This window comes from Semicossyphus pulcher, unplaced genomic scaffold (assembly GCF_022749685.1).
Source record: "Semicossyphus pulcher isolate SPU_LCO1_2020_fin unplaced genomic scaffold, fSemPul1.0.p SCAF_17, whole genome shotgun sequence".
Lineage (NCBI taxonomy): Eukaryota > Metazoa > Chordata > Actinopteri > Labriformes > Labridae > Semicossyphus > Semicossyphus pulcher.
In genome coordinates this window covers 18,631,554-18,643,042 of record NW_027211681.1, presented here as the reverse complement: position 1 = coordinate 18,643,042, position 11,489 = coordinate 18,631,554, and the positions used below count along the sequence as shown (strand labels likewise).

General features: G+C 41.0%; 1 protein-coding gene across 2 annotated transcripts in view; it reads left to right on the top strand.

Annotated features, from left to right (window-relative positions):
- The window catches only part of LOC138594568 (LIM and calponin homology domains-containing protein 1-like), a 30,590-nt gene extending 19,441 nt beyond the window's left edge, over nt 1–11,149 (top strand). The window contains exons 9-23 of one of the 2 annotated variants that reach the window (XM_069665703.1): nt 79–117; nt 1,479–1,605; nt 1,728–1,885; nt 2,036–2,687; nt 3,985–4,359; nt 5,701–5,803; nt 5,898–5,923; nt 6,109–6,222; nt 6,408–6,500; nt 6,595–6,796; nt 6,902–7,001; nt 8,399–8,473; nt 8,579–8,687; nt 8,813–8,915; nt 9,736–11,149. In XM_069665703.1, coding sequence (XP_069521804.1) covers nt 79–117; nt 1,479–1,605; nt 1,728–1,885; nt 2,036–2,687; nt 3,985–4,359; nt 5,701–5,803; nt 5,898–5,923; nt 6,109–6,222; nt 6,408–6,500; nt 6,595–6,796; nt 6,902–7,001; nt 8,399–8,473; nt 8,579–8,687; nt 8,813–8,915; nt 9,736–9,761 — 2,302 coding nt within the window. In that variant the 3' untranslated portion in view covers nt 9,762–11,149. The remainder of the gene's footprint in view (nt 1–78; nt 118–1,478; nt 1,606–1,727; nt 1,886–2,035; nt 2,688–3,984; nt 4,360–5,700; nt 5,804–5,897; nt 5,924–6,108; nt 6,223–6,407; nt 6,501–6,594; nt 6,797–6,901; nt 7,002–8,398; nt 8,474–8,578; nt 8,688–8,812; nt 8,916–9,735) is intronic. The other variant, XM_069665704.1, reaches the window with a different exon arrangement.
- Nucleotides 11,150–11,489: the final 340 nt, after the last annotated feature.

The following is an 11,489-nucleotide window of genomic DNA, read 5'->3' as shown; positions in this document are numbered from 1 at the left end:
CAAAGCATAACATGCTGCTGCATATTCATCCCCCGCCTGCTCTTTCCCTTCATTCACTTTATTCTGTTATTGTTTTAGGATGAGCCGGCGAGTTGCTTTTATGTCTGAGGACACTGAGTAAGTCTTTGTGCGTTAACCTGGATACATTTCTGCATGATGCCAACATATACAACACTGTGCACGTTGGATTTCAGGCATACTGTAAAAGAATTTACATGAGACACTATAACATAATGCTCATTACTGTGCATCTTTGAGCCCATACTCTGTACTAACATCAAGCTTTTTAACTGTCATCTTTCTTCTTTTTTTTTTTACTTTAAATTTGATTCTGTTTAATTTCTAAAAATTGTCATTAAAGTGATAATCTCGAAGATTTTCATGTAAATCGATGAATGAGGTAACACAATGGTGATTGAGCCTCTGGCCCACTGATGAAAGCCTATGGCATCTGCAGTATTACAGACTGGGTGTCTGTGGCGACTTTCACGGAAAAAAATCACAAGCAGCGCCCAGTTAGTGACGCGTTTTCCATCAGCCAGCAGTGGTTGGTCTGTCAGAGAGGGTAGGCGGAGCTAAGTGGCTGCTTTTCCGGTCTCTGCAAGTGTTGCGAGTAAACAGTAATCTACTATGGCTGAACAAACAAAGAAAAGATGGATGACTACAGATACAACTTCAAAAATAAGTGAAAATCCAAAGAAAAAGAAACAAATTCGACGCTCAGATGAAGCAAACAGTCTATAAAGGAAAGCGACCGTCAGCGAGGAAAATCAAGAGTTACAACCGGAGCCAACCGTGGACGTCACACATGCAACACTGTCTGGATATCTGGGAAGTGTGCTCCCGCAATTACCGTTCATCACCATAGGTGCCGCTAAAGAGAACGAAACTGAGATCTTCGAGATTACCACTTTAAAATACACTCCCTAATAAAGACAACAGTCTAAAGTGAAATGTTCGTCTTTGGCTTGCCAGAATAATTTGGTTTTCTTTGCTTGTTTAATTTCCTTTTGATGCTTATATGATAACACATAACATATTTTAGTTACTGTGCGGAGTTGTTGGGCAACACTTACAGTACACAACCAATAAAAATCCACCTTCTTCTTATAAAAAATAACAAGAATTATTATGTATTGTTCGAGTTCAGTGGACTTTACTGGTTGTGTGTGAGTATGTCTTGCTTTGTGTTCATATCATGTAAAAAAAAAAAAAGGTTTTAACGAGCAGAGATTTTTGTTTACGTCATCTTTGCATTTTGAAAATGGGGCAGATTTTTCCTCACTGTTCCTTTTCAATAATGTGTTTTTTATTCTTTATTTATTTTACAATGTATGTGTGAATATCATGTGGAAATATTCACTGAAGATGCCAAAGTAAACAAGGATATTGCCTATTTCCCAGAGCAACATTTGACAACATGTTTGATCAAGAGATGCCGTCATTTATAAAAGATTATTCTCTCTTGTCCGCTGTAGGAGTGTGAGCATGGGTGACATCCTTAACGAGGAAGAAGGTGGACACTTACCGCCTCTGAGCCAATCACGATATGAGCGCATGCACGAACAGTTCAACAACATGGAAGAAGACGACCACTGGAGAGACGTAAGAGACTAATGACATTATAATAGATAGAAGTAAGAGTCCTTTTAAATCATATAAGGGAACATATACTGAATAATATCCTGAATTATTGACATTATTTGATCATTTTGAATCTTTGACAGGACTTGGCTAAATGGAAGAATCGCCGTCGCAGTGCGTCACAGGAACTGATCAAGAAAGAGGAGGAGAGGAAGAGGATGGAGAAAAGGATGAAGGGGGAGGGAAGCGACTGCAACAAGAGGAAAAGTATTAAGACCTACAAGGAGATCGTGGAGGAGAAGTAAGGATGATGTTTTAGTGATGCACATGGCCTTTATAAGGAGAATGAACTTCCTTGATCTCTGTCAAAAACATAATGTAAAAAAAGCAACATAAACACACTTCTTGGCGCCTGATGCTTATTGTCTCCCTGCTTATTTTTCTCTTCCAGGGAGCGCAGAGAGGCAGAGTTGTGCGAAGCCTACAGGAATGCGGCGACTCCAGAGGAGGCCGCCATGGTTTTACAGCGCTACGCTCTTCGCTTTACAATCAGTGATGCAACACTGGACAGCTTAAAACTGCCCAGGTCCACTACAAAACCCAAACAGGACCTCGTTCACGCGGACAAGGAGCACAAAACACCCCCTGTTAGTGACACTGAAACATCTGAATCTCTGCCGCACGAACCAGAGCCGGCTGTTATTACGGACCAGAGTCGCACAAAGCCAGATGAGACAGAGGCAGAGACAAATTCACAACAAGAGACATCTGATTCTGTCTCCTCCAGCACCCCTACACCAGGCAGTCCCCCCACCCCGGTCACAAACCCAGAACCTGTGCCACCTCAGTCACTAAAACTCAATGAACCTCAGGCAAAACCTGCAGAGTCTCAAAGCACACATCAGAAAGAAGCTATTGCAGGAGATGCAAAGCTGCAAACCAAACACGCTCCACCTCAGATCGCACAAGTGCAGCCTCACACCAAACAGCCTGTACACACGCTCCCATCTCCTCCATCAGTACCCCCCAGACCTGTTGCCCTTCTGGCAGCCAAACCCTACTGCCAACCCAAGACCACACAGGCCGGACACAAACCTGTCAAGGTGAGAGCTCAGTGACATTCATACCAGAAGTTTATATTTCTTACCCAGTGACACTGAAGCTGTTTTTAGTTCTCTGTGTGCAGTCTGAAGGGTGGTGGATAATATTTCAAGCTCAGTGTTTGGCAGCAAGTATCAGCTTCTCTCTAAAAGCAGAAATCATTCTTCTGCTTCTCCAAAAGATGAATTTTTATCTTACTGAACAAGAAGTTGTGTTAATAATATCTCTATTCAAGCCTGAACTCGTGATCCACTTTCTCTATGTGTGCTCTTAATACTTACATAATTGTTCCCACATATTTGTATTCCTGTTGATGCTGATGAAGTCGACCTTTCTCTCTCCTTATATCTGTTTTTTACTCATGAGCCATGAGTCATTTTATTTGTCCAGTCTTCTATAATCAGTGTGTGTGTGTACTCCATCTTTTTATGGATAAATCAACCTTAAACCTAAGATCTGAAAAAGAGCCCTTTGAACAAAAATATAAGAGGGAACATTTAATTTAAACAAAATCTAATTATGGAGAAAAAAAAAGTAAAATAACAAGTCAAAGAGTCGACAGAAGCTAGAACCAGACTAAGGGGGAAATTCAGAATGAATTGCAGCCGCTAATAGAACCATCATTTGCACCCGCTATCTGCTCCGTCTCAACGTCCAATTCACAAAGCAAATTGCACTGATGATATTCGAGCACATACACGCCCATAAAGTTTCGCAGATCCGTGCAGCTTGGTCTTGTATTGCATCTAATTGTGAAGCTGTCAGCACCTCCACTCAACTGAGCTCCACGCTGACGTATCTCAACTAAAGTCCAGACTCGACAGGTGTTAATAATAATGACAATATTATTATCAGGTTGTTTTTACAGACAAATAGATTGGAATTGTCGTCATGATCAGTGGAAATTCTGAGCGTGACAGCCCCTTTAACACTACGCCACAGTTACCACCAACTCTCTGCAGGTGGTAATATTTCCACTCTCACTGTGCGCTGCTGTTAACGCTGCCGTTTGTGAATTCTGTGTTTTTTGCCACGAGGCTCATTTGCATAGAAAGGGGCCAAATTTACCCCAAATGTTTGCATAATGACTCATTTAAATACATGTAAACAGCACCGGAGCACAGAGATGCATTTGCACAGGTTTAGCGGGGGCAAAAGCTGCGCAACCCCCCAAGTTCAAATTTTTTTGAACAGGCTGCAGACATAAAAAAGGCATCCAAGATTTATGAGACTTGCACTTAATATTAAATAGAGTAATGTTGTCTATGCATTCCTGACTTCTCCATGTGTCCCACTCAGATGGACGGGTTGGTGCGAGTGAACGGAGAGACGACAGAGGATTTATCTGCACCCACTCCACCTACCTCTGCTGCACACTCGCCACAGGAGATCAAAGACGTTCCCCCCAAACAGACAGAAAAAGAAGTTCCCTCCGAGCAGACTGCGACCAATCAGGAGGTAGTGGAGAAGGCGCCTCCTCTGCAGACGCCTCCTCCGCAGACACCACCTCCACAGTCACCACCCCTTCAAACAGAGAAAACAACCACGTCCTCACCCTCTGCCATGAGCTCCCTCATTGGAGGGCGAAACTGTATCATCACGACAACTATTGTGACGGAGCTCACGCAGACTGTTGTGGAGCCTCTTGAGCCGGAAATCAAAAGCAATGGACAGGTAATATTCCGTGTGGTATGCATCTATTGAGTTTAGACAGCCAAGTGTTTCAGTGTCTATCAATATACTATGAAAATCTACCTGCACTATATTAGGCCTGGTTGCATAATACCACTTAGGCTACTATTGCCCTAAAATTAGAATCACTAGAAAAATGTGTGTTCCAAAAAATCACTATGAGGACGTCCTTAAAATGATGTGAGGAAAACCCTTTGATTCCTTGGTGTTTCTTCCTACCTACTGTACCTAAATGTCCCCTTGTGTTTTTCTAGGAGTTCCTTTGATTAATAAGTAATGCAAAACTTGTTAAAGAGTCAGTCTATCCTGAAAGAAAACACATATTTTTGAGCTTGTCAGACTCCTCGCCACATCTTCTGTTCGTGCATATTTGTAACGGCTGGGTTAAATTAGCTTTAGATGATTATTTGAGGAGAACAATATTCTCATAATCTGTCCTTTTGGCTTCTTTTCTTTGTTGTCTCTTTTGGAGAAGCTAACTTACTCTGACAAGATTGCTTCCAAGTGACGTTTAAGGATGAGGATGTTAATGAAGCATTATCATGGAAATATTTTTCAGTAGGGACGATTAGTGACTTTAGTGCAACAAAAGCAAAAAGCAAGCACAGGTGCTGTTTTAATACTGGTGTTGTGAATTTAGTTACTGCTCTATTAAAAGGTTGCAGTTCAGCAGCTGACTGTGGTCTATAAGGCTCTTGAGTACACTAACAACAACAAGTTAATCCCCCAAGAGATCATCTTTATCTTTATTACCACAAAGTGGGAACACAAATATTAGGGCGAGAGAAAACAATATAAATTACTTTAATGTGCCTGGAGGGAAATTTATGTTGTACTCAGTTCTGCAGTGCAAAAACATTAAAGTATAAAACATCAGTAAGACATTAAAAACAATTAAAAGAAAGACAGAAGTACATTCGGTGCTACACACAACTTTATGTTGTAGTTTTTTCCTCCTATAGTTTAGAGAAACAAAAAAAGAGCATTAAAACACTTGCTCTGTGAATGAACCTTAAATTCCCTCAGAGACACTCCTCGGCTGTTCACCATGAGGGATTGTCAATGTAAAACAAGTCTCCTCAGGTTGATTTAAATATTGCATTTACATGAACTGAAGCCAGCGACTGCCAGAAGGAAAAACACAAATCAACAATACTGCGCTACATTTTGAGACTGCAAAGATTTAAGTAAATGTGATTTTCGCCAAATTGGAAACAACATTCAAAGACAGCGGCAAGGTCCTTTAATTTTCATAAATATTTATGAATAGAGACAAAACAGAAGATAATGTTTTATTCATTTAGTTGAATAATTGACTTTCAGGTCAATGGTGCTGCGGTGCTATCTGGGATACCAGCGGAGGAAATAATGGCTCAGCCAGCTACGTCACCAAGCAGCACGCAAGACTATTCTCCCACCGTCACAGGTACAACTCTAAATTATAAAGAGTATACTTTAGATAGTCTGTGTTGTTTCTTTCAGCAGATGTAAACTTCTATGTGTGTCTTTCTCTGCCGCAGAGGGACTTGAGGAGAGCAGTGTGTCTGTGAGTATCCCCCGGCAGCTCCAGCTCCTTTTTCTCTGTTTCTCCTTCATTCTTGAATTTGACCCTGTCCTGACCCTTCGTCTCCAGTAGTCGCTGTAGTCAGACTTGTCCTCTCACCTTTCCTCTCTTTCTGTCCCTGGGTCTGTATACGTGTGTGTGTGTGATTGTCTGTGGGGTCTGGGTAGATTGAGACCCCCATGTTGAACTTGGCTAAACGTGTTAATCACTGGGTCTGGGACCCCAATGAGGAGCGTAAACGCCTGGAAAGGTGGCAACAAGAACAGGAGCGCCTCTTACAGGTACACTGGTGGAATGGTGTGTATGTGCATGGCTCCAAGTGTTAGGCAGAAAACCAAAGGTACAGGATGTTCTGGATGTGTGTATATATATATATATATATATTTGTGTGCGTATATATGCATGTGTCTTTTATATGTGTGTTTTTGTGCACACAGTATTTAACATGTACAATATTCCTCTGCAGGAGCAATACGAGAAAGAACAGGCGAAGCTGAAGAAGGAGTGGGAGAAAGCGCAGCTCGAGGTGGAGGAGGAGGAGAGGAAACATAATGAAGAGGTCGGATCACACACACATAATAACAAACACATGAAATCAGAAACATTATTCACTGATTGTGTGTGTTTTAAATATCACGTCTTTATTTTTATAGGAGAGAAAGATCCTTGAGGAGACGGTGACACCCCTCAATCCCACCGGCTTGTTGAACCAGCAGCCGGACCAGACAGGGACGATTCCATCAGCTCCAGAAAGCAACGAGACAAAAGCAAATAATGTTCCCCCCCAGCTAAACGGCCAAAGAATCTCCGCAGGGAACGAGGATCAGCACGCGTCAAAGCTGCATTTTTTCCAGGGTGAGATGCACGCAGAAATTCTTTTTGATTTACAGAAGGTTACAACAATCTCAGTTCAACCGTATATAATTCTCCGGGTGATAAAAGTTTGATGTATTTTTATAGAATCAGCATGTGACGGTGAACCTCCAAAGAAACTGGAACTGTGGAAGACGGCCTCCCTGGACCGCAACCCTGAGCTGAACCAGCCACATGTTGTTAAAAGGTATGCCAGCGTGTTGATGTGTTCAAGCAAGCTTTGTGCATTTCTGTCATGAATGTATATGAATTTTGTTCTCTCTGCCATCTTTTATTATTTTATTTTAATTTTAATTTACGACAACCCAGGTAGATTTATTTAAACACTGTTCCCCTGTCAATCAGTGTTACTTTTGTTAAAGAAAATAATGAATATTGTTGATAATAGAAACTCTGACGACACTGATGTTTTGTTTTTGTTAACGAGACGAGACTGGACTAAAAAGTTAGTGGTGGGCTATCGGACATTCAAAATGCATATTTTCCCCCACTGTGCGTCTAATCTGTCTGTCAAAATACAAGCAATTATTCCTGTAACTGTGTAACCCGGTTGGAGATAACAGGTATCACAGAGGTGGTTGTGAACTTTCTCTGTGTCACTCAGGCTTTCTGCTTCAGGCTCTGTTCACGCTCACAGAAAAAGGAGCGTTTAATGCGTCATTTGATGCTTCTTCTCAAAAAGGGGCGATCACCGCTGTCTGCTTCAGTCAGACTGTTTAAGTTGAAGCGATTATGAAAAGAAATCATTAGATGCTGTGTCCTCATCATTCATTAACTGTTTGGATGATCTGCTGAAATTTAAAGTCTTAATTTTAACTGAAGCAAACAGTGAGTGACGGTACTTTCAGAGCCGTAGAGACAGAGAGAGTTGCGGCATCGCAATGGCGGCTCATGGAGCATATTGGACCTCCACTGACGCGACTCTCTGTCTACATGGCTCTGGCTACTTTGTTCGGGGTGTAGGCGAGGCTGCTCGTCCGCTCTCCTAACCTCTGTCTGCAGCGCGCACCTGCTTTCAGACACGTTGCCATCGGCTTCATAAGGACAGTCCTTGTAACACATTGCCCACAGAAGCGCACACTGACCTGATGCGGTCAGCCACATACGAGGTTTTGACCTCGTCTTGTTGTGATGGTAGTAAGGCTGGGTTTCCTCAAAGAATTTTTTATTCCGTGATAAATTAAGTGATGAAGAATTAATTGTTAACTAATCATATAAAGTCATAGTGTCTTAATTATTAGCAGATGGTGAGCAACAGTAATCTTCTGCTTTAATTCATGCATTAAATCATCTTGTGGCAAGGATTATTGAAGCATGTGTTTGAGCCCTTATTATAATGTGTTAGCCATACGTCTCATTGAATTGAATGCCAAGATTTTAATGGAGAACAAATGGCTGAAAAATGTATGTCCACATGGTGACCATTTGCTAATGATTTCTGAGTCACTGTTTAAAGCATTGAGTAATTAATTTCATTTTGACCTTTGAAAGCACATTTAGTTTATTCCACCACAGACTTTTCTTATGTATAAACTGTCATAACCTGAGTTTATTTTCTTTCTTTGTTTTTGTTGTTTACCACAGGTCTGAATCACAAGATGCTGTAACAAACAAACAGCAGCCCTCCCCTTCAACGCCTCATCCTCCATCACCCAGCAGGTAACAATGCTAGCACACACTAGAGGACCACAGAATTGCTGCACTGTTTAATGGAGTGAGGATGCTGTAATGTCTGTTTTCCCTGCTGCCTGCGTGTGTGTGTAGGTGTGTTAGTGGGAAGAGACTATGTTCTGGTTGTTCTCAACCGCTGGGAAAAGGAGCGGCAATGATCATCGATACACTGGGGCTGTTTTTCCACATACAGTGTTTTAAGGTACTATATTGTTCTAGTGCACAAATACACTTTCATAAGAGACCTTTATGCTTTATATTCCTATTATGAAGTCATAATTAGTGATAAGATCCATAAAATTTTTAATTGTTATCTCTCTCCCTCAGTGTGGAGTGTGTAAGGGGCAGCTGGGTGATGCCACTGCAGGGACTGATGTACGGATTCGTAATGGCCTGCTGAGCTGTCATGAGTGCTACATTGCATCACGGGGTGAGAACACATGCACACAGACCAAAGACAGAAAGAAAGTTATACATACAAATATTCTGAGAATTCTTATACAGGTTACAAAACAGAATCCATTTGACACTGATGCCTCTATCTGGCCTAAAAAACAAACAATTATTAGCTAGATGATGATTAGTTTCTAATTGTAATGCTAGTCATCACTGCCACCTGGTGGGATTCCAATGCAGCGATTTACAGCATGCAGACCAAAAGAGCCTTTGTTTACATTTTCCATGCCATGTCCAAAGTTAGCAAAGAAAGGGTAGACGGTAGCTCAGTCTGTAGGGACGGACCAACCATGGAACTGGGGCTGGTAGCTGGAGAGGTGCCAGTTTCTTTCCTGGGCTATGTCGAGGTGTCCTTGAGCAAGGAACCGAATCCCCCACTGCTCGGGGCGATGTCCATGTGCAGCCCCTCACTCTGACATCTCTCCATTAGGGTTCTGTTTGTGTATGTGTGTGTTTTTCGGGTCTATGTGTGTATAGCATGTTCTTACTAACTGAGCAAAAAAAATTAATTTCCCATCAATTAATTAAAAAGTATGTCTTCTTCTATATCTTCTGAAATACGACGTACTGCTTTATTCACAGAGGACGCCAAAATCAGCACAAAATCAAAGTTCCTCACAGATACTTTCGGAAAATTTCTTCTTAGGAAACAACAACAAAAAACTTGCTAATGTCCTTATTTCATCTGTTTAACAAACTCCCTCCAACAAGAATAAGATTAGACAAACATCCTCAACGCAGTGTTACTATAAGCTTTGGGAAAGTCTTTAACACAGTTCCATGTGTTTTTGCAGGCAGAGGTCAGCCCACCACACTATGATCACCTGCGTTTGAACTGGAGCCCCCACTCTCGACATCAGTGATTGAGCGGGGAAGAATCCTGGGACATTGACTGGACATTCTAGAATGCGCTGGAAGACCCTCCGAGTCTCCTCGGAGCTTTGGAAGCATCGTATTTTTCCTGAAATGCACAAACAGCTTTATGGATATTATTGAGTGAAACTGGACCGACGTGTGGACTGAGACTGGAGCAACAACACGTGCACATACAGAACTGTGTGTGCTTATTAACTGTACACATGTATACACTTCTTTTAAATATGTGTAGCATGGATTTTATCAACAAATCAGTGTGTTTAAGCCTTTGCACATTCAAACTTAGCACAGTCAAGACACTTAACTAAGGATCTGCTTAACATGTTACGCTACATAGCTCAACACATCAGTCTGAAAATCTTGATCATTAACCCCTGCTTCTGCACTGATCACATGACTCCACTCTCCGGGTGTGACAGGAAGTGGTTTGGGTTGGATAACCTGAAGTAGCTTGACCATTATAATGCCTTACTCATCATCAAACCTTCTCACTCAGTTTGTGTTTTGTGTTTACAGTTTTGCATGAAAGAACATGTATAAGTTATTGTGAGTATTGCTCAGATGGAGTAGTGTGAGTTTGATGTAGGTTGTTATCTGCAACAGCTGAGTTTAACCTTCCTCTTGTATGTTGTACATCATCCTGATATTTTGGAATTTTTTGGGCATCTGGCTAACTTACATACGCTTTTACTTTATAATCGATTTACAGGAATGAGATTGCATGTTTTTAATTATTATACTTGTTCTTTGGATTTTAAATATTTTCCCTTTAGGATGTTTTAGCCATTGTTTATTCTCATAGACTGACTGCGACCGAATCAGTGCCTTATGTAATGAATGCGAGGGCTAGTGTATGTGCAGGAGAATTTCACACCCACACGGACCTCTGGGTCCCGGCACATTGTGTGAGTGTGTGTGTTTGTGTGTCTATGAATTTATGCATGTTAGGTATGAATGCAATGAGTGATTTGACTTGAAGCACAGTTCCATACCAGCAAAAAACATTGTAAATGGATCAGCCTCTCCTAATCACCTGCTGTTCTCTCTTCCACCCCTTTCTGTGGGCTAAACCAATGACACAAAGTGATTTGCTGCTTCCCTGTTAATTATTCCCCCATATTATGACAGTTCACAATGTCCTCCAATCTCTTCTTGTTTGCCTCTATCACAAGTGTTGCCTCCCCAGAGTCTGAGCTGAACGTCTCTCTCCTTGTGTGTCTTTGCCTCTACCTGGACACCTGACAGCGGCTTCATCACTTAGAGGAATAGAGCGCTCGGTTCATTGTATTTTATAGCAAGTGTATGTTTATCAATAAAATATTTTAAATGGGATGATGCCTGTTTTGTTTCCTTACTAAACTTACAAAGCCACAGATGATTGTGTAGAAAAATGTTATAGCATAGATCAACATACAATAAAGGAATGAGCAGTTCAATATTTAACTTAAAATGTTCTAAAATTATTGAAACAAGAAGTACTTATTTTGTTGGGTGGATTATTTTTAACCAAACATAATTTTATAAGTTTTAATATGTAAAATCTTTCTGTTTGAAGTAACTAGTAGTTAAAGCTTTCAGGTCAATCTGAATAAAGTGTTTAAAGCACTTTTTTTTGTTCAAATTAATTTTGATGCATATTAATTTACCGGAAAATATTTATGTGGTAAAATAT